The sequence below is a fragment of the Bufo gargarizans genome, chromosome 8 (assembly GCF_014858855.1).
Source record: "Bufo gargarizans isolate SCDJY-AF-19 chromosome 8, ASM1485885v1, whole genome shotgun sequence".
NCBI classification, from domain to species: domain Eukaryota; kingdom Metazoa; phylum Chordata; class Amphibia; order Anura; family Bufonidae; genus Bufo; species Bufo gargarizans.
This window is the reverse complement of record NC_058087.1, coordinates 136,805,397-136,824,978: the sequence shown is the minus strand read 5'-3', so window position 1 is coordinate 136,824,978 and position 19,582 is coordinate 136,805,397. Positions and strand designations below refer to the sequence as shown.

The 19,582-nt window shown below is 44.5% G+C and overlaps 1 protein-coding gene across 1 annotated transcript in view; it reads right to left on the bottom strand.

The window, feature by feature from the left end:
• The window catches only part of VWA3A (von Willebrand factor A domain containing 3A), a 148,098-nt gene that overhangs the window by 122,164 nt on the left and 6,352 nt on the right, over positions 1-19,582 (bottom strand). Inside the window, exons 3-7 of the mRNA XM_044304340.1 lie at positions 15,026-15,164; positions 10,411-10,535; positions 8,218-8,295; positions 1,864-1,918; positions 416-514 (exon numbers count right to left, since the gene is read on the bottom strand). Of these exons, the coding sequence (XP_044160275.1) occupies positions 416-514; positions 1,864-1,918; positions 8,218-8,295; positions 10,411-10,535; positions 15,026-15,164 (496 nt within the window). The remainder of the gene's footprint in view (positions 1-415; positions 515-1,863; positions 1,919-8,217; positions 8,296-10,410; positions 10,536-15,025; positions 15,165-19,582) is intronic.

The following is a 19,582-nucleotide window of genomic DNA, read 5'->3' as shown; positions in this document are numbered from 1 at the left end:
GAACAAGTTCACTGCAAAAGTTGATGGAAATGTAATGAGGGTCATTTATCCAATTGGTGTAAAGTAGAACTGGCTTAGTTGCCCATAGCAACCAATTAGATTCCTCCTTTCATTTTTCACAGCTCCTTTTGAAAAAGAAAGGTGGAATCGGATTGGTTGCTATGGGCAACTAAGCCAGTTCTACTTTTTGAAATCTGAGTATAACCATATACAAAACTGAAGTCCAGTAAGAAATGCAACCATATATACCGGTATGTTAACTCTTATAGTTCAGCTTGTGGGGTTTTTTTTATTCATATTTTCCAAATATTTTCAAGTCTGTGATACTATCAATATTTATGGTAATATCACAATCAAGTCAAATAATTTATTTTTCATATACACCAAAACAAGTCATTCATGTATAATTTATTACCAAAAGGCCTCTTAAGAAATCCATTCTCCTTGGACCGCAGTTTAAATGTGATGAATCGATCAGCAGACCTACATTTTTCCCCAGAACAAGTCCAAACATCTACAATATAATGCAAAGAATTAGTAATATAACAAGACAACATAACTAAAGTTTTACATACTGATCTTTCAATTTTACCCAATCTCCTTCCTAAAACACGTGTTTGCTTCGCCAATGGTTCACTCATTTGTGAGATCAGATAGGGATGGGTTTGACTATTACATGAAATCTGGCAGTCGCTGACTCGCTGAAGCAGCAAGCAGAGCTGCTAAAGATGGCTGCCATAACCTCACTCCAGCATTCCTGCGTAATGCATAATAATAATAAAAAGCCTTTTGGAGGCCATAGAAAGTTCAGTTTACACAAGCAAGGCAAAAGGGTACTCAGTATAAGCAGCCATTTTCAGTTACAGAATATACACTGGGAGGGAAGGGATACAAATGAGCTCCTAACAAGCTCTGCCTCTAATGCCACCAGATGTAAGGCAGCTGTCCTATAAGTCAATGTTCAGCTCTTAAAATAAGCCTTGAGACATGACTTGGATATTAAATAAGCCAGCACCTCATCTGCAGACAGCTGTTTCGGCGCGATTGCCCCTCATCAGTGCAGAGCAAAGAGTACTGGCTTAACTGGGTGAGAGGCCTGTGAGCTTGTTAAGAGCTCATTTGCATCCCTTCCCTACCAGAATTCCAGAGGAGCATGTATGGCCTATAAGTCTCCTCACACTAATTAAGGTGCTCTCTCCCGAAGGAGAGTTAGTTCCCTCCTAAACCCGGACACAGGCCTCTCACCCAGTTAAGCCAGTACTTTCTGATCTGCACTGATGAGGTGCAATTACCCCCGAAACAGCTGTCTGCAGATGAGATGCTGGCTTATTTAATATCCAAGTCATGTCTCAAGGCTTATATAGGATAGCTGCCTTACATCTGGTGGCATTAGAGGCAGAGCTTGTTAAGAGCTTATTTGTATCCCTTCCCTTCCCTCCCAGAATTCCAGAGGAGCATGTATGGCCTATAAGTCTCCGGCTCACACTGATTAAGGTGCTCTCTCCCTAAGGAGAGCTAGTTCCCCCCTGACCCAGAATATACACTGCTACACAAGTCCAGCAGATCTCCAACCAGCCCTGAAGATAAAGGTCTGGTAATAAAGTACTGGGAAAAGGGCTTGGGGTTTATTGAACTTTGGTGAGAAAGAGGATAATGTGTGAATTGTGGGATTGGAAAAAGGTGGGTTTACAAGACCGTGCCAGATGGGATACAAGCACTGAACAGAAAAGGTTGTATATAGTGAATAAGAACTATGCGCCATTTGTTGCTTTGTGGCCACAAAGTATTAAGCACATAGTTGCCATTGGACTCTGGTTGACACTGGTCTCTGTTGAAGCTGGAGGGTGAATACTTGTGCATTACCTTCCTGCTGCCTTCCATTAACCAGTAAATTCGTCTATGGAAGTAATCAATTGCCCTAAAACACAAAGACAATAAAACATCCGTTTATGTTAACACTATGAACAGAGCAAAATTGATAATGAACAAAGTGTCGATTTCAGAAATTGTGCACATTGCACTTTGGCTATGCACCAGAAGTATACAGGTCCTTCTAAAAAAATTAGCATATTGTGATAAAGTTCATTATTTTCTGTAATGTTCTGATAAACATTAGACTTTCATATATTTTTGATTCATTACACACCAACTGAAGTAGTTCAAGCCTTTTATTGTTTTAATATTGATGATTTTGGCATACAGCTCATGAAAACCCAAATTTCCTATCTCAAAAAATTAGCATATTACATCCGACCAATAAAAGAAAAGTGTTTTTAATACAAAAAAAGTCAACCTTCAAATAATTATGTTCAGTTATGCACTCAATACTTGGTCGGGAATCCTTTTGCAGAAATGACTGCTTCAATGCGGCGTGGCATGGAGGCAATCAGCCTGTGGCACTGCTGAGGTGTTATGGAGGCCCAGGATGCTTCGATAGCGGCCTTAAGCTCATCCAGAGTGTTGGGTCTTGCGTCTCTCAACTTTCTCTTCCCAATATCCCACAGATTCTCTATGGGGTTCAGGTCAGGAGAGTTGGCAGGCCAATTGAGCACAGTAATACCATGGTCAGTAAACCAGTTACCAGTGGTTTTGGCACTGTGAGCAGGTGCCAGGTCGTGCTGAAAAATGAAATCTTCATCTCCATAAAGCTTTTCAGCAGATGGAAGCATGAAGTGCTCCAAAATCTCCTGATAGCTAGCTGCATTGACCCTGCCCTTGATAAAACACAGTGGACCAACACCAGCAGCTGACATGGCACCGCAGACCATCACTGACTGTGGGTACTTGACACTGGACTTCAGGCATTTGGGCATTTCCCTCTCCCCAGTCTTCCTCCAGACTCTGGCACCTTGATTTCCGAATGACATGCAAAATTTGCTTTCATCCGAAAAAAGTACTTTGGACCACTGAGCAACAGTCCAGTGCTGCTTCTCTGTAGCCCAGGTCAGGAGCTTCTGCCGCTGTTTCTGGGGAATGCGGCACCTGTAGCCCATTTCCTGCACACGCCTGTACACGGTGGCTCTGGATGTTTCTACTCCAGACTCAGTCCACTGCTTCCGCAGGTCCCCCAAGGTCTGGAATCGGTCCTTCTCCACAATCTTCCTCAGGGTCCGGTCACCTCTTCTCGTTGTGCAGCGTTTTCTGCCACACTTTTTCCTTCCCACAGACTTCCCACTGAGGTGCCTTGATACAGCACTCTGGGAACAGCCTATTCGTTCAGAAATGTCTTTCTGTGTCTTACCCTCTTGCTTGAGGGTGTCAATGATGGCCTTCTGGACAGCAGTCAGGTCGGCAGTCTTACCCATGATTGCGGTTTGGAGTAATGAACCAGGCTGGGAGTTTTTAAAAGCCTCAGGAATCTTTTGCAGGTGTTTAGAGTTACTTAGTTGATTCAGATGATTAGGTTAATAGCTCGTTTAGAGAACCTTTTCATGATATGCTAATTTTTTGAGATAGGAATTTTGGGTTTTCATGAGCTGTATGCCAAAATCATCAATATTAAAACAATAAAAGGCTTGAACTACTTCAGTTGGTGTGTAATGAATCTAAAATATATGAAAGTCTAATGTTTATCAGTACATTACAGAAAATAATGAACTTTATCACAATATGCTAATTTTTTTAGAAGGACCTGTATATTGGGAGTATGCTCTGACATGTACCTCTGATGTATGCCACTGTAAAGCCATAGTGGAATACATTGGCCACAATGGAAAAAAGTCAACAACACGTTATACTGTACTTTTATTTTTGGGATGACCCACTGTTTAGAAAAGCACAGACTTTCCTAACCAGTAAAATAAAATAAAAAAGGTACCTCTTTAATACTTTACCAGCACATATGTATGCAATATGAACACAGTCTATATAGGGTGTGCAAAAAATATACGGTAATCATGTCTGCACCATTAAGATCTCCGTGGTACAAATATTACCTTGGAAAGTGATACAATGAGCATTAGGAGCAAAGTATCCTGTGTATACCAATAATGTTAGATTACATAGGATATTGGTTATGAGGCCAATGATGATTCTAAGGGTATGGCTGGCAGAATGCAGGCAGAAACTCTAACCTGTGGCAGCCAGATGAGCAGAGTCATGGCTGCTGGGGGTGGGCATGGCTTAGTGTGTACAGCGACCACTCATTCTGGCCGTACTGTATTGCATGAATTTTGTTTACAGCAGTAAGACGGTTTAAAGGAAATGTGTCACCAACAATATTATCTGCCAGTTAGAATCAGATAGAAGCACAAATCATTTTTTCTAATCAGTTTTTTTTTCTGATTGTAGATCTTTTATTCTATTTCCTGAACATGAATATGGGGACGGCCATCTTACCTGAGCTGTTCTTAACAGCATTTAGAAAGAATTTAGGGCTCTTTCACACGAGCGGATCCCGTGTGGGTAATCTGCTGCATGAAAGAGAGCCAAGCCTGGACAGCAGAGACACGGAGCAGTAACATGATTGATAATGCTCTGTGCCTCTCTGTGACCTTTTTACTACAAAATCACGGTGAAAACTTTATCTCACTGTCATTTTGTAGTAAAAAGATCACCGAGCGCACGGAGCATTATCAGTCATGTTAATGCTCCGTGTCTCTGCTGTCGGGAACAGGGCTTGGCTCTCTTTCACGCAGCGGATTACCCGCACGGGATCCGCTTGTGTGAAAGAGCGCTAAGAAAATTGCTTTGTGGCAGCCCCATGGGTCAGGAAGGGACCCCACTGACTTCTATGGGAGAGTTTTCTAGGCATTTTCTGTGCCCTGTGCAGAGGTCATTGTACAAGGAAAAAATACATAAGCTCTGACAATCACCTATTGTGAATGGAGGATCCTGTCTTATCTATACACAGAGGTGATATCATTACAGGCAAGATTTGAATGAGTTATCTGCAGTAAAGTGATCTGTACAAACCAAGACGTGGCCCCTATTATTAGGCTTAGTGGCTAGTGCAAAAACTGCAGGATTTTTATCTTTTTTATCTAAATATATGGAATACGTGGAAAATTAAAAACATCATCAAAAATTCTTAAAAAATATGTTAAACATAAAAAAGTGATTTAAACAGCAGGTCCTTTTCTGATGACACATTCCCTTTAAATCTGCCACTACGTGAAGCAGAGATAACATAACACAGGAGTTTACACAAGATTTTGGATTGTAGCACTTCTGATAAGCGGATTAATAATGTCTAAGAGTGAGACAAGAGGCTAAATTAAAGGGACTCTTGTCGCCTTGGGCCGCTGCTATTAACGACACTGATGCGTGATTGGCATAGCTGGCACTAAGCTCAGGTCAGTAATTTGTGTCCCGTTTCCCCACTGTGTGCCTGCAAATCAGCCACGTAATGCATTGAAAGGACTCCTAAGCACACATACATACTGGATTACATGGCCAGATTGTGGTAAGTATAGAAATACAAATTACTCACCTGAACTCAGGATCAGCATGCATTAATGTAATTAAAGGGAAAGTGTCACCAAAATGTTTTCCTGCCAGTTAAATCCAGATAGCAAAACATATCCTTTTGTTCTAATCTGTTTTTATTTTGTGATCGCAGATTTTTTTGAATTCTGTTTCCTTAACATGAATATAGGGGCGGCCATCTTGCTTGAACTGCTGTTAACAACATTTTAAGAATTGCTTTACGGCAGCCCCATTGGTCAGGAGGGGACCCCACTGACTTCTATGGGAGAGTTGTCTAGGCGTGCTCTGGGGCCTGTGGAGAGGTCATTGTACAAGCAAGGAGTATAGATAAGCTTTGACAATCACCTAATGTGAATGGGGGATCCTGTGCTATCATACACAGAGGTGAAATATGCTATACTAATGCTGCCTGTAATGATAAGGGGATAACTGCAGTAAGGTGATCTGTACATACCAAGAAGTGGCGCCTATTATTAGGCTTAGGGGCCAGTAAGAAAACTGCAGGATTTTATGTTTTTTGTTTAAATATAGATTCTGACATGGAAAATTAAAAATAACATCACCAAAAATTCTTTAAACATGGTGTTTAAACAATAGGTAATTTTCTGATATCACATTCCCTTTAATATGGCTTGTCCAAGCTGATAAGAGTTCCTTTAAATCAGGGGTGCACAACCTTTTCTGGTTGGGGGCCACATGTTCAGCCTGAATCAATTCCAAGGGCCAAAAATAAAGCTTAAAGGGGTATTACCAACTGAAATTCTGTATTTCTGGCATACTGAACATACAGTATATATCATTAATGTCTAGTTACACTTCCAGGACTCCCATCTAATGGGAGAATACATGAAAGATACATATGAGCATTCACAAGACATAGACATACATGTCTTTTACCAGACAGAATGGTATCGAGGGCCGCATGTGGCCCCCGAGCCGCAGGTTGTGCACCCCTGCTTTAAATGTAAGACCTTTATTCACAATGGTATACACACATGGCTGTAATCTACACTGAACAAAAATATAAACGCAACACTTTCGGTTTTGCTCCCATTTTGCATGAGCTGAACTCAAAGATCTGAAACCTTTTCTACATACACATAAGACCCATTACTCTCAATTATTGTTCACAAATCTGTCTAAATCTGTGTTAGTGAGCACTTCTCCTTTGCCGAGATAATCCATCCCACCTCACAGGTGTGGCATATCAAGGTGCTGATTAGACAGCATGAATATTGCACAGGTGTGCCATAGACTGTCCACAATAAAAGGCCACTCTGAAAAGTGCAGTTTGATCACACAGCACAATGCCACAGATGTCGCAACGTTTGGGAGCGTGCAATTGGCATGCTGACTGCAGGAATGTCTACCAGAGCTGTTGCCCGTGCAATGAATATTCATTTCTCTAGCATAAGCTGTCTCCAAAGGTGTTTCAGAGAATTTGGCAGTACATCCAACCGGCCTCACAACCATAGACCACGTGTAACCACACCAGCCCAGGACCTCCACATCCAGCATGTTCACCTCCATGATCGTCTGAGACCAGCCACCCGGACAGCTGCAGCAACAATCGGTTCGGTTTGCATAACCAAAGAATTTCTGCACAAACTGTCAGAAACCGTCTCAGGGAAGCTCATCTGCGCTCGTCGTCCTCATCGGGGTCTGGACCTGACTGCTGTTCGTTGTCATAACCTACTTGAGTGGGCAAATGCTCACATTCGATGGCGTCTGGCACGTTGGAGAGGCGTTCTGTTCACGGAAGAGTCCCGGTTTTCAATGTTCAGGGCAGGTGGCAGACAGCGTGTGTGGTGTCGTGTGGGTGAATGGTTTGCTGACGTCAACGTTTTGGATCGAGTGGCCCATGGTGGCAGTGGGGTTATGGGCAGGCGTATGTTATGGACAACGAACACAGGTGCATTTTATTGATGGCATTTTTAATGCACAGCGAATACCGTGACTAGATCCAGAGGTCCATTGTTGTGCCATTCATCCACAAGCATCACCTCATGTTGCAGCATAATAATGCACGGCCCCATATTGAAAGGATCTGTACACAATTCCTGGAAGCTGAAAACATCCCAGTTCTTGCATGGCCAGCATACTCACCGGACATGTCACCCATTGAGCATGTTTGGGATGCTCTGGATCAGCATATACGACAGCGTGTTCCAGTTCCTGCCAATATTCTGCCACTTCGCACAGCTATTGAAGAGCAGTGGACCAACATTCCACAGGCCACAATCCACAACCTGATCAACTCTATGCGACGGAGATGTGTCGCACTGTGTGAGGCAAATGGCGGCCACACCAGATACTGACTGGCTTTCTGACCCTCCCCCAGTAAGGCAAAACTGTGCACATTTCAGAGTGGACTTTTATTGTGGGCAGTCTAAGGCACACCTGTGCAATATTCATGCTGTCTAATCAGCACCTTGATATGCCACACCTGTGAGGTGGGATGGATTATCTCGGCAAAGGAGAAGTGCTCACTAACACAGATTTAGACAGATTTGTGAACAATATTTGAGAGTAATGGGTCTTATGTAGAAAATGTTTCAGATCTTTGAGTTCAGCTCATGCAGAATGGGAGCAAAACCGAAAGTGTTGCGTTTATATTTTTGTTCAGTGTATTTGTAGGCTTGCATCACATTAATTATCTCAGTGCCAAGATACAAACAATAACCACAAAAGAAAACCTCATAGACTGAGCTTAAAAGTGAGGATTACTGTCAAACGTCTTTTTTTTGTATCGATAGAAATTTTGCAACCTGTTCACAGTTTTCAACTTACTCCTGAATTTTCAATTCAAATTCATTTACGGTCTCTGCAGTTAGTTCAATTTGCTTGGCTGCATTTCTTGATGGTTTCCTTTAGATAAAAATAAATTAGTGATATCTATGTATAAAACAGAGCACATTATTCTGTTTATCTGGTTATTAAACACCACCCCTACAGCCACTACATGGTTAGGGCTCATGCACACGAAGGTATTTTCTTTCCACATCCGTTCCGTTTTTTGTTTTTTTTGCGGACCGTAGGCGGAACCATTCGTTTCAATGGGTCCGCAAAAAAAAGGAAGGTACTCCTTGTGCATTCCGTATGTCCTTATTTCCGTTCCGCCCAAAAATAGAACACGTCCTATTATTGTCCACATTACGGACAAAGATAGTACTGTTCTATTAGGGGCCAGCTGTTCTGTTCTGCAAAATACGGAATGCAGACGGACGTCATCCGTATTTTTTGCGGATCCGTTTTTTTGCGGACCGCAAAATACATACGGTCGTGTGCATGAGCCATAAATCTATAACACAAAAATTAATGATAATAAAATCTAATGCAAAACAATGTGCCATTTGTGAATCCTGATACGGTGCTATTTCCGTGAAAAGAAACATGAAAGTTATAGACGGCATCCCTTTTTTGGGGGTATTTTTCATGAATGCCAATATTACAACAACATGATCTTTAGATATGAGAGCTTGCATTCCTTATTATCCAAAAACTTCAGGATCTTAAGGCTAGTTTCACACTTGCGGCAGGACGGATCCGACATGCTGTTCACCATGTCGGATCCGTCCTGCGGCTATTTCGCCGTGCCCGCGGACCGCCGCTCCGTCCCCATTGACTATAATGGGGACGGGGGCAGAGCTCCGGCGCAGCACGGCGGTGCACGGAGAAAGCCGCCGGACTAAAAAGCCTGACATGCAGTAATTTTAGTCCGGCGGCTTTCTCCGTGCACCGCCGTGCTGCGCCGGAGCTCCGCCCCCGTCCCCATTATAGTCAATGGGGACGGAGCGGCGGTCCGCGGGCACGGCGAAATAGCCGCAGGACGGATCCGACATGGTGAACAGCATGTCGGATCCGTCCTGCCGCAAGTGTGAAAGTACCCTGAGATGCCACAGTCCTAGAGAAAAGTCTCATGGACATGACCGTGAGCAATATAGCCTGTATTGACATATGTAATACTAAACAGTACCTTGCAATGTATTCTGGGCAAAACTGTTCAGTCTTGGGTGAGTGTATATCCCCCAAGTAGAATGTGGTCTGAAGTATGGCATCTGATGGAGCATGCTTTAATTTATTTTATGTCGATTTTTGCATTAATGCCACCATTCAAATGTATTATCAACTTATTCGAGATCTGTTTGATATGACTAGATTTGCATACAGCAATTCATAGGTTGTCTGTGTCAATAATTTATATGTGAATGGGTATCAGATTTGTATCTGTCCTACATAATGATGAGCAAGCGACGACAGCAAGGCCCATTTGCCAACATGCAGTTTTATCACAAATCACCACGCTTTTCAAACTAGTTATTAACAGCCATTGTTAACCTCTGCTTAACTGCAAAACTATGTGCTCACTAACAATCAATCTGAAAAGCCGACCGGTTTACACAGGCCGATGGAACAGCCGATTGTCGGAAGGAAGAGTTCCTTCCCGACAGTCGGCTGCTGCATTTACAGCAATCTCCTTCACAGCTATAGTGATCCCTCGTCCATATACAGAATCATTGTTTCTAGTCGGCAGATCGCTGTTTAGACTGCACGATCTGCTGCCCAGGAACGATGATTGGCGTGCCTGCACGAATGGCAGGATCACCCGATGAACAAGCGTTTTGTTTGTTCATTAGCTGATCGGTGGCATATTTAGATGGCCAGATTATCAGGAATGAGCGTTCACAGGAGCGGCCGTTCCCGATAATCTGTCCGATTATTGGTACATGAAAATCCACCTTAAGTGTGGGAAAATGTTCCTAATCTACTCACTATTGTGTAAACAGTAATCGGACTGGAAACCCTGTTATAGGGAAAAGCAGGGTTTCATATTGTTATATATACACACATATGTAGTCAATACTTTGGAAATGTAATAATATTACTAAACAGAAACACACTTCCCATTCCCAAAAAATATTTCAGCAATTGATTTTCTGTCTGTCCATCTAATTGGGTTAAGATTTACATTCTATAACTCACATGACAATGCTCCCCAGGTTTAGTAGATCTTGGATGGTGAGATGCCTGGAGTCTATACCATGATGGAGAAGCCATTCTTCAGAACACTGTGCATCGTTCAGACCATTCTCTGCTGCTGTCAGTCTCTGCAGAAAGAGTAAGTGAGCAATCAAAGAAGAAACACTAATGTTGGCCATTCACATTAGGTCGTAGTAGGCTCGCTGAACGCAGCCATACACATTTTAGACCATACTGGCGTTTACATTCCTTCAAATTCACCATACATGTTCAATGACCCTGGGTGAAGGATCGCTTTGGGATCATTCTTCCAATGAATGACTATTATGGTTGAAACCAACATTTTTATCAACTTTTGTCCGATGTGCATAGCCCCCATAAGTCCTACGCCTTTAAATGAAACAAAAGGATATCAGTTGGGGGTCGTGTTTTGGACCCCACCTATCAGATATTGATGACCTATCCTGAGGAAAGGCTGTCAATATCTAAAAAAAAAAAAGGTTAATAAAAGCTTTTTGCACAAATGTAATTTGTGGAGTAAACCCATATAAAGTGTTTGTGCGCAGAGCCATGTCTGTGTAAGCGGCCGTATAGACAAGCCTGTTACATACTGTACAAGTCAATGCAAGCAGTCTCATCCTTACAGCTGCTTAAGTTAATCCCTTTAATTAAAATAAAGTTATTATATCGGCATATATAAAGTATATTATACTGTATGTATAAATACATAATATATTGTATATACTATAAGCTATACTACTGTTATATCCCTAGGTGGCGCCATCCTCTTTATTTGTGCCAGAGCACCTGTTTTTCATTCACAGCAGTTGGTGGGGTACGTATGTCACACCTCTGTGATATTTGATGCAAAAATATCAAGGAAAGCAAATCATTTTTCATATAACCTTCAAATGTACCTTCCTGGTTAGAAATGGCACGGTGGACCATGGAAAGCGTTAGTTTCATTTTGAAGGCATATAGAGTCAAGCAGGACAAAGCCCTGTATTGCTGGTTTCCAGAATCTGAGGGTAAAAATACACTTGTCATATAGGATGGAATGTTTTTACCCTCAGATTCTGGAAAAACAGTAACACCGAGCTTTGTCCTACTCACTGAGATCAGAAGATAATAGTTATCAGTAGTTGTCGTACTGAATGATCAGTGCTGGAATCTCAATCAGCACAATAAACAGCTAAAATCTCTATTTAAAAAAAAACAATTACATTATCTTAAAGATGTACAAAAAAAGGGGGTTGTCCAACAAGAAATATTCTAGTTTTCAAATCGGCACCTGGATCTGAATACTTTTGTAATTCTATGTAACAAAAAATTTTGTATAGCCATTCAGCTATTTAATAAAATGTATCTGTATAGCGCCACCTGCTGTTTGTTTGTTTTTTATTTCTTTGTCCGGCTCACTGAGATGGCCGCACATGCTCAGTTTCATCCTTCAACAGCCTCCTGAGCAGGGATAGGGAGAGCATGGACACGCCCCCTGAGCTGTGATGGGGAGAGCATGGACACGCCCCCTGAGCTGTTATAGGGAAAGAGCTGCAGCAGAATGGACATGCCCTCTGAGCTGCAGCAGAAAACAATAATTACTCTTACCGGTAATTGTTTTTCTTGAAACCCATGACGGCACCAATGCGACTAGGACCTCCCATCCAGGACAGGAAACCTGAAGAGATAAAATGGTTCACACCCCCACCACACCTCAGGGATTCCAATAAACAGACCTCCGGAGGCGTGCCAACCACCAAGAAAAAGAAGGTTGAAGACAGAAACCAACCCACAAAGTGGCAAAGAGAACCAATCTGGTAAGTTATATTCCTTCTAATACTTTCTGCAGCTACTGCATATATATATCAATATATATATCCCTTTTTTTGGGGGGGGGGGGGGGATTTTTTGGGGTGCCGTCATGGGTTTCAAGAAAAACAATTACTGGTAAGAGTAATTATTGTTTTCCCCTCACCCATGATGGCACCTATGCGAGAATAAACTATAAGATAAAGAATTTAGGGAGGGACTGCAGCTTGTAGCACTTTTCTCCCAAAGGCTGCATCTGAGTCAAGATGCAGTCTGTAATTTTAAAAAAGGTATGGGGAGAGCTCCAAGTAGCAGCTTTGCATATCTGGGACAGAGACGCCTCCGCTTTCTCCGCCCAAGAGGCCGCCACAGATCTGGTGGAATGAGCCCCGAACCCCGAAGGGGGAGTTAGGCTACGGGAAGAATAAACCAGAGAAATAGAAGTCTTAACCCATCTAGCTATAACACTAGTAAAGGCTTTGCGACCTCTAGCTCTACCCAAAAACTGAATAAGGAGCTTCCCCGCTCCTCAGGACCAATACCGGGCTTGTGGGCCTCGAGGGCTCCAGGGGTTGGCGCATCCTGCATCACCTGGTTCCGACATGCTGGTGGAAACCCAGATCCTGCACAGCACTGTGTGCCACAAGGCTGGCTGCCTTCTCCTGCTGCCGATTTGTAAAGCGCGCCTCGGCTCCTTTTAACCCCTGGGCCCAATAGTGCCTAATCCAATGAGGGAGGATACACACACCCCTTCCGGCCCGGCGTCCGGAGATGACATCAATAAGCCGGAAGGGGCCGTCCCGGTGCACATGCGCAGAATGCAGGGAAGTGCGCGCCGCCATATTGGAAGCGGGACGCCGGGCATCCCGCTACAATGGACCGGGAGCCACTTAAACACGGCCACAGCGGCTCCCCACAGAGGCTTGGGAGGAGGCAAGAAGAAGAGCAGGCTCAGGCAGCAGCTTTCTGAGGAAACTGACGCCGCCAGGGATAGGTCCCTTTACGGTATAGTAGGCCCGGACCTCCCCAGCCTCCTGAGGTAAGAACCAAAATCACGGCATGAGCCAGAGCTCCTCAGGCACCTCCTATCCGGAGGACAGGAAACCTGAACTGAGGTGTGGTGGGGGTGTGAACCATATTATTTCTTCAGGTTTCCTGTCCTGGATGGGAGGTCCTAGTTGCATAGGTACCGTCATGGGTGAGATGGCCGCACATGCTCAGTTTTATCCTTCAATAGCCTCCTGAGTTGTAATAGGGAAAGAGCTGCAGCAGAAAAGACATGCCCCCTGAGCTGCAGCAGAAAATACACGCCCCCCGAGCTGCAGCAGAAAAGACACGCCCCCGAGCTGCAGCAGAAAAGACACGCCCCTTAGCTGCAGCAGAAAAGACACGCCCCCTGAGCTGCAGCAGAAAAGACACCCCCCTGAGCTGCAGCAGAAAAGACACGCCCCCTGAGCTGCAGCAGAAAAGACACGCCCCCTGAGCTGCAGCAGAAAATACATGCCCCCTGAGCTGCAGCAGAAAAGACAGGCCCCCTGAGCTGCAGCAGAAAAGACAGGCCCCCTGAGCTGCAGCAGAAAGGACATGCCCCCTGAGCTGCAGCAGAAAACACACGCCCCTTGAGCTGCAGCAGAAAAGACACGCCCCCTGAGCTGCAGCAGAAAACACACGCCCTCTGAGCTGCAGCAGAAAAGACACGCCCCCTGAGCTGCAGCAGAAAAGACACGCCCCCTAAGCTGCAGCAGCTGGACACTCCCCTTAAGCTGCCAGCTTGATTTTAATCCGCAGAGAAATGAATGGGGAGATCTGTACCTGTGAGGTACAGGGCTGGTTCTAACTTTGTTAGAAAGATATTGTCATGTGCTATATGATGATTTTCATTTTTTTACATTAGTCATGGGATAACCCCTTTTAAAGGTGTTGTCTCATCATGGACAATGGGGGCATATCGCTAGGATTAGCCCCCATTGTCTTATGCGGGTCCCACCACTGGGACCCGCACCTATATCAAGAACGGAGCCCCGCATGCGCAGCAGCCCTCCATTCATTTTCTATCGAGCGCTGGCTCGGCTATTTCCGTCGGCCCTATAGAAATGAATGGGAGCACATGCGCGGTACGCTTCTATTCACTTCTATGGGGAGCTGGCTTGGTGGTGGCCGGACCAGAGTCCTCCAGCCACCACCTTGTGGGGCTCCGTTCTCGATATAGGTGCAGGTCCCAGCGGTGGGACCTGCACCTATAAGACAATGGGGGCATATCCTAGCGATATGCTCCCATTGTCCATGATGAGACAACCCCTTTAAGTTACAGATGTTGTGCCCATTTTGGCTCTATTGTCCCCATAACAAAACTTCCAGTCTTCTCCTAGTTCAGATATCCACCCACTTAGAGCACGTTCACTTCTCTGTTCGGAGATGTGGCAGGCTTTTCCGGTACATACCAGCCTGCTGGATCTCACAAGACCTGGTGTTACCGGATCCTCTACTTTACCACCAGATACTCATTGACTGCCAAGAGGTCCGGCGGTGATCCATTTGATTTATGACATAAATGCTGTGTTTCGGCCAGAAAAAAAGCGGTGTATGCAACAGTTTTTTGTCCAGCATTTGCACCGGATTTCCAAAACGCTGCCTAACTGGTTTGAATGCTTGCAGCTACTACTTTAAAACTGATGTGAGTAGCAGCACAGGGCAGGAAGTGTTGTCATGGGGGCAGCACAACAGACTGGCATTGATCTATAGCTTCAATGAATGATCTCTCCACACATTTAGAGAGTTGTATAAAAGCATTATACGATATCACTCTTACCAGCCGATCTTGAGTCTGATTAACGTGGGTCACCAGAAAGCTGTCGTCTGTCGTCTTCATCAATTTGTCGTCTTTCACATCTTGCCAGGAGGGTCTCACTCTAATGGGAACAGATATCAAGCCATCTTCTGGTTCTTGGCTTTAATATAACACAAAATCATAGAAATGGTTATTGATCTCCTCACACAGCTACACATGGGATCATTTATAAGATGCGTCCCAAAGGTACCCCTGCAAACACTGGCGTCACAATACTGGCAAACGCATCAGCTGCTATACAGTGCAATACAATGGTAATCTCCAACCTCTGGGTCTCCAACTGCTACAAAACTACAACGTCCAGCATGCCCAGTAAGGGTCCATTCACACAAACGTATTTCTGGGTCCGTATCCGTTCCGCAAGTGCGGACCCATTCATTTCAATGGGATTGCGAAAGATGCGGACAGCACATGGTGTGCTGTCCCCACCCGTAGGCCCCGCAAAAAAAGATAGAGCATGTCCTATTCTTGTGGACAAGAATAGGTATTTCTATCATAGGGCTGCAAAACAGTTACGGTTGTGTGAATGGACCGTAAAAGAAAAATAGTTGAAAATAGCAGTAGATGGGGATTTACATACCCTGGAATCAGTGGGAGAGGGATTTTTTGGAATCTGTACTTGCTTAGTTTTGCATTGGTAAAAAAAAAAAATCATTGGAAGAAAAATCCAAAACAGGATTGAAGGGGTTAAAGTAGTCTCTTTACCAAGAGGTATGCTCTCGTATGTACCTCACAAACCTCTGCCAATGTAAGGGTGCATCTGCAGTGTACCTCGGAGGCACAATATATCAGCACAATAGATTATACCTCTGGAAGATGCTTTAGATGAGTACGTCGCAGTAAGCTTGCGTAACGCATGCACCAGGCGTAGAAGGCAGGCACAGTGTGAACATGACTGTATTGTAGCTCTGTACAGACCAATATAGAAATCTACAGACCCATATGCCTCTAAATGTGCTCCCGGATTCATAAAGAATTCAAAACTAAATTGTAGTATACCGCAGTCACACAAAACTGTGCAGAGGCACTATATAGCGGCACAAAGGGAGCGTAAGGCAGCATAAGGATGGATCCACACATGGTGGAAACGCTGCAGATCCGCCTCTGAAGATTTCCACGTGCCGACTCTGCAGCATTGTACGGGCAGAAATCTCATCCACACAATTGCAAGGTAAACGGACCTGCGGGGGATGTGAGATCAGTAACAGTTCTGCTGCAGCTCTCCACCGCAGGGTGAAAGTCATCACCATTTCTGCAGAGGACTTTCTGCTGTATTTTCTGTCCAGTGTGGATGATGTACCCCAGGGGCGTACTTTGAACGTAAAGTGACCCTGGAAGAAACATAAAAGTGGCCCCTGCTGTAGGTGGGTCCAAATTGACAGAAGGTGGAGCAACACAAGTGGGGAGGGACAACAGCAGTAGGCGGAGCCAGCAATACTGTAGAGCGGCACAAAATACCGCCCAGCAGAACCAAATACCACAGTGCGGCACAAGATACCGCCCCAGCAGAACCAAATACCACAGTGCGGCACAAAATACTGCCCCAGCAGAAGCAAATACCACAGTGCGGCACAAAATACTGCCCCAGCAGAACCAAACACCACAGTGCGACACTAAATACTGTCCCAGTAGAACCAAATACCACAGTGCAGCACAAAATACTGCCCCAGCAGAAGCAAATACCACAGTGCAGCACTAAATACTGCCCCAGCAGAACCAAATACCATAGTGGGGCACTAAATACTGCCCCAGCAGAACCAAACACCACAGTGCGGCACAAAATACTGTCCCAGTAGAACCAAATACCACAGTGCAGCACAAAATACCGCCTCAGCAGAACCAAATACCACAGTGCGGCACAAAATACTGTCCCAGTAGAACCAAATACCACAGTGCAGCACTAAATACTGTCCCAGTAGAACCAAATACCACAGTGGGGCACTAAATACTGCCCCAGCAGAACCAAACACCACAGTGCGGCACTAAATACTGTCCCAGTAGAACCAAATACCACAGTGGGGCACTAAATACTGCCCCAGCAGAACCAAACACCACAGTGCGACACTAAATACTGTCCCAGTAGAACCAAATACCACAGTGCAGCACAAAATACTGCCCCAGCAGAAGCAAATACCACAGTGCGGCACTAAATACTGCCCCAGCAGAAGCAAATACCACAGTGCGGCACAAAATACCGTCCCAGCAGAACCAAATACCACAGTGCGGCACAAAATACTGCCCCAGCAGAACCAAATACCACAGTGCGGCACAATATACTGCCCCAGCAGAACCAAATACCACAGTGCAGCACAAAATACTGCCCCAGCAGAACCAAATACCACAGTGCGGCACAATATACTGCCCCAGCAGAACCAAATACCACAGTGCGGCACAAAATACCGTCCCAGCAGAACCAAATACCACAGTGCAGCACAAAATACCGCCCCAGCAGAACCGAATACCACAGTGCAGCACAAAATACTGCCCCAGCAGAACCAAATACCACAGTGCAGCACAAAATACTGCCCCAGCAGAACCAAATACCACAGTGCAGCACAATATACTGCCCCAGCAGAGCTAAATGCCAGCGAAGATGGCGATACAGTTGAATTCAGAAGCTCATATGTTTAATTCATTGTACCTGATTCATAAGTACATAATGCTCCTACATTATTCAATTTTGAGATCATCAGATCATTATATACCCGGCCAGCAGCCGTGAGGTGGGCTTGGGTGGCCCTCTGGGTGTTTGCCCACTGGGAAATTTGGCTGTGGGGTCTATGGACAGTCTGCCCCAATGTACCCTAATACAGAACTGTAGGAAAAGTGTAAAAATGTGGATCAATTTCAGTTGTTTTTTTTGGCTACTGGAACATTATTCAAGGCTAAAAAGTGCTGAAAAATCATCTACGACATGTGCTTCTGTTTGGGATGACTGGTATGAGAACAGCTCTGACCAGTACAAGGTACAGCACACTGGAAATGTTCAGCTCAAATGGATGTGCTAAGGTCGCATCAACCCCTGATCAATATATCAACTCCTATTTACTTTGGTGGTGTAAAAAGATCCCTGGGTCAGGACGTCCTTGTCCCTAAGCTTGCGGGTGGTACAACAAGGAAATGCACTTTTTCCATAGGTAAGCAAATCTATGCAAAACGTATAGAAGGAGCAGCTTGATGCTATGTGTCTCATTAGAAGCCCTGGATACTGCTGTTTCCTTGCTTTACATTGCAGCTCTGCTTTATTTTTGTTTTAATTCTTTATTTAGCAATTTCACAAAATATAACCAGGATCACAGAAAGCAGATGTCAAGGGGAAAACTATCAGGGTTTACGATATATACTAGAAGGGTATTAGGGTCAGACATTCCCAAAAAGTATGGAGGAAAGTAGTTTCTGTATTCTGGCAGCACCACTACTTGTGAGGCATCAGTGGGCATCATGGAAAATAATTTGAAAGGGGACCCCCTTATATCCTGCCAGATTTCAAAATGGACACATTCAGATCTAAGATCTCAGTTCTTCCAGGGGAGACATATACATGACAGAGTGTATCTCACTGGGCCCGGGTTATGTCATCTCAGACAGTGATCGCATATCCCTAGGATATGCTGTGTCAGATAGCTGTGGGTCCCATCTCCTATCTCTCAAATGGGTCTCCAAAGGAAACTGAGAGCAGCTGTGCATGCATGCCCACCCTCCATTCACCTCTGTGGGAGCGCTGAAAATAGCTGAGGGCCGGATCGGCTATTTCCTGTAGTCCCATAGCGGTGAATCGTGAGGTAGCCGTGCATGCGCAGTACGCTCTCACTCGCTCAGCTGTTTTTGGAACTCCCATAGAGATGAATGTGCACAATGTGCTCTCCTTCACACTTCAAGGGCCCCATTCTGGAGATAAGGGTGGGTCCCAGAGGTGGGACACGCACCTATCTCACATTCATGGCATATCTCAACGATATGCCATCAGTGTCCCAAATGGGAATACCCCTTTAACATTTCAGCAACGTAGGGGAAGCAGGGAGGTCAAAAAGTGATGGAGCTTGCTTGCCCTGAGTGGATGAGGTGTAGCAAGGGGGCTGGTATAAACAATGGGCCAGATTTATCATGACTCTGACAGCTCACTCCACTTTCACATATGGCTAAAGTCCGTTTTAGCCAAGTCAGATTTATGATCGGCCCTTTAAGACTGTAATAAATGTGGTTTGACGGTAGCAGTTTATCCGTCAGTAAGCAGCTTTACAAAAGTCGCACATCATTACAAAAAGGTTGCACGTTTTTATGAAAAAGTTGCGTGTTCTATTAAAAAGTCTCATAAGATAAGCATGGTCCTCACTGGAGTGAAATTGCAACTTTTTTGCGACTTTTTAAATAGTCCCAATAGTAAATCTGTCTAGAGATTCATTTACATAAAAAAATACGCCCACTTTCAGAAAACTGGCGAGCATAGTGCAGAGCAGAAAAAAGTCGCAAATTTGTGCGCAGTTTTAGCGTTTGGGACTTTTTTTTTGGGACTTTTTC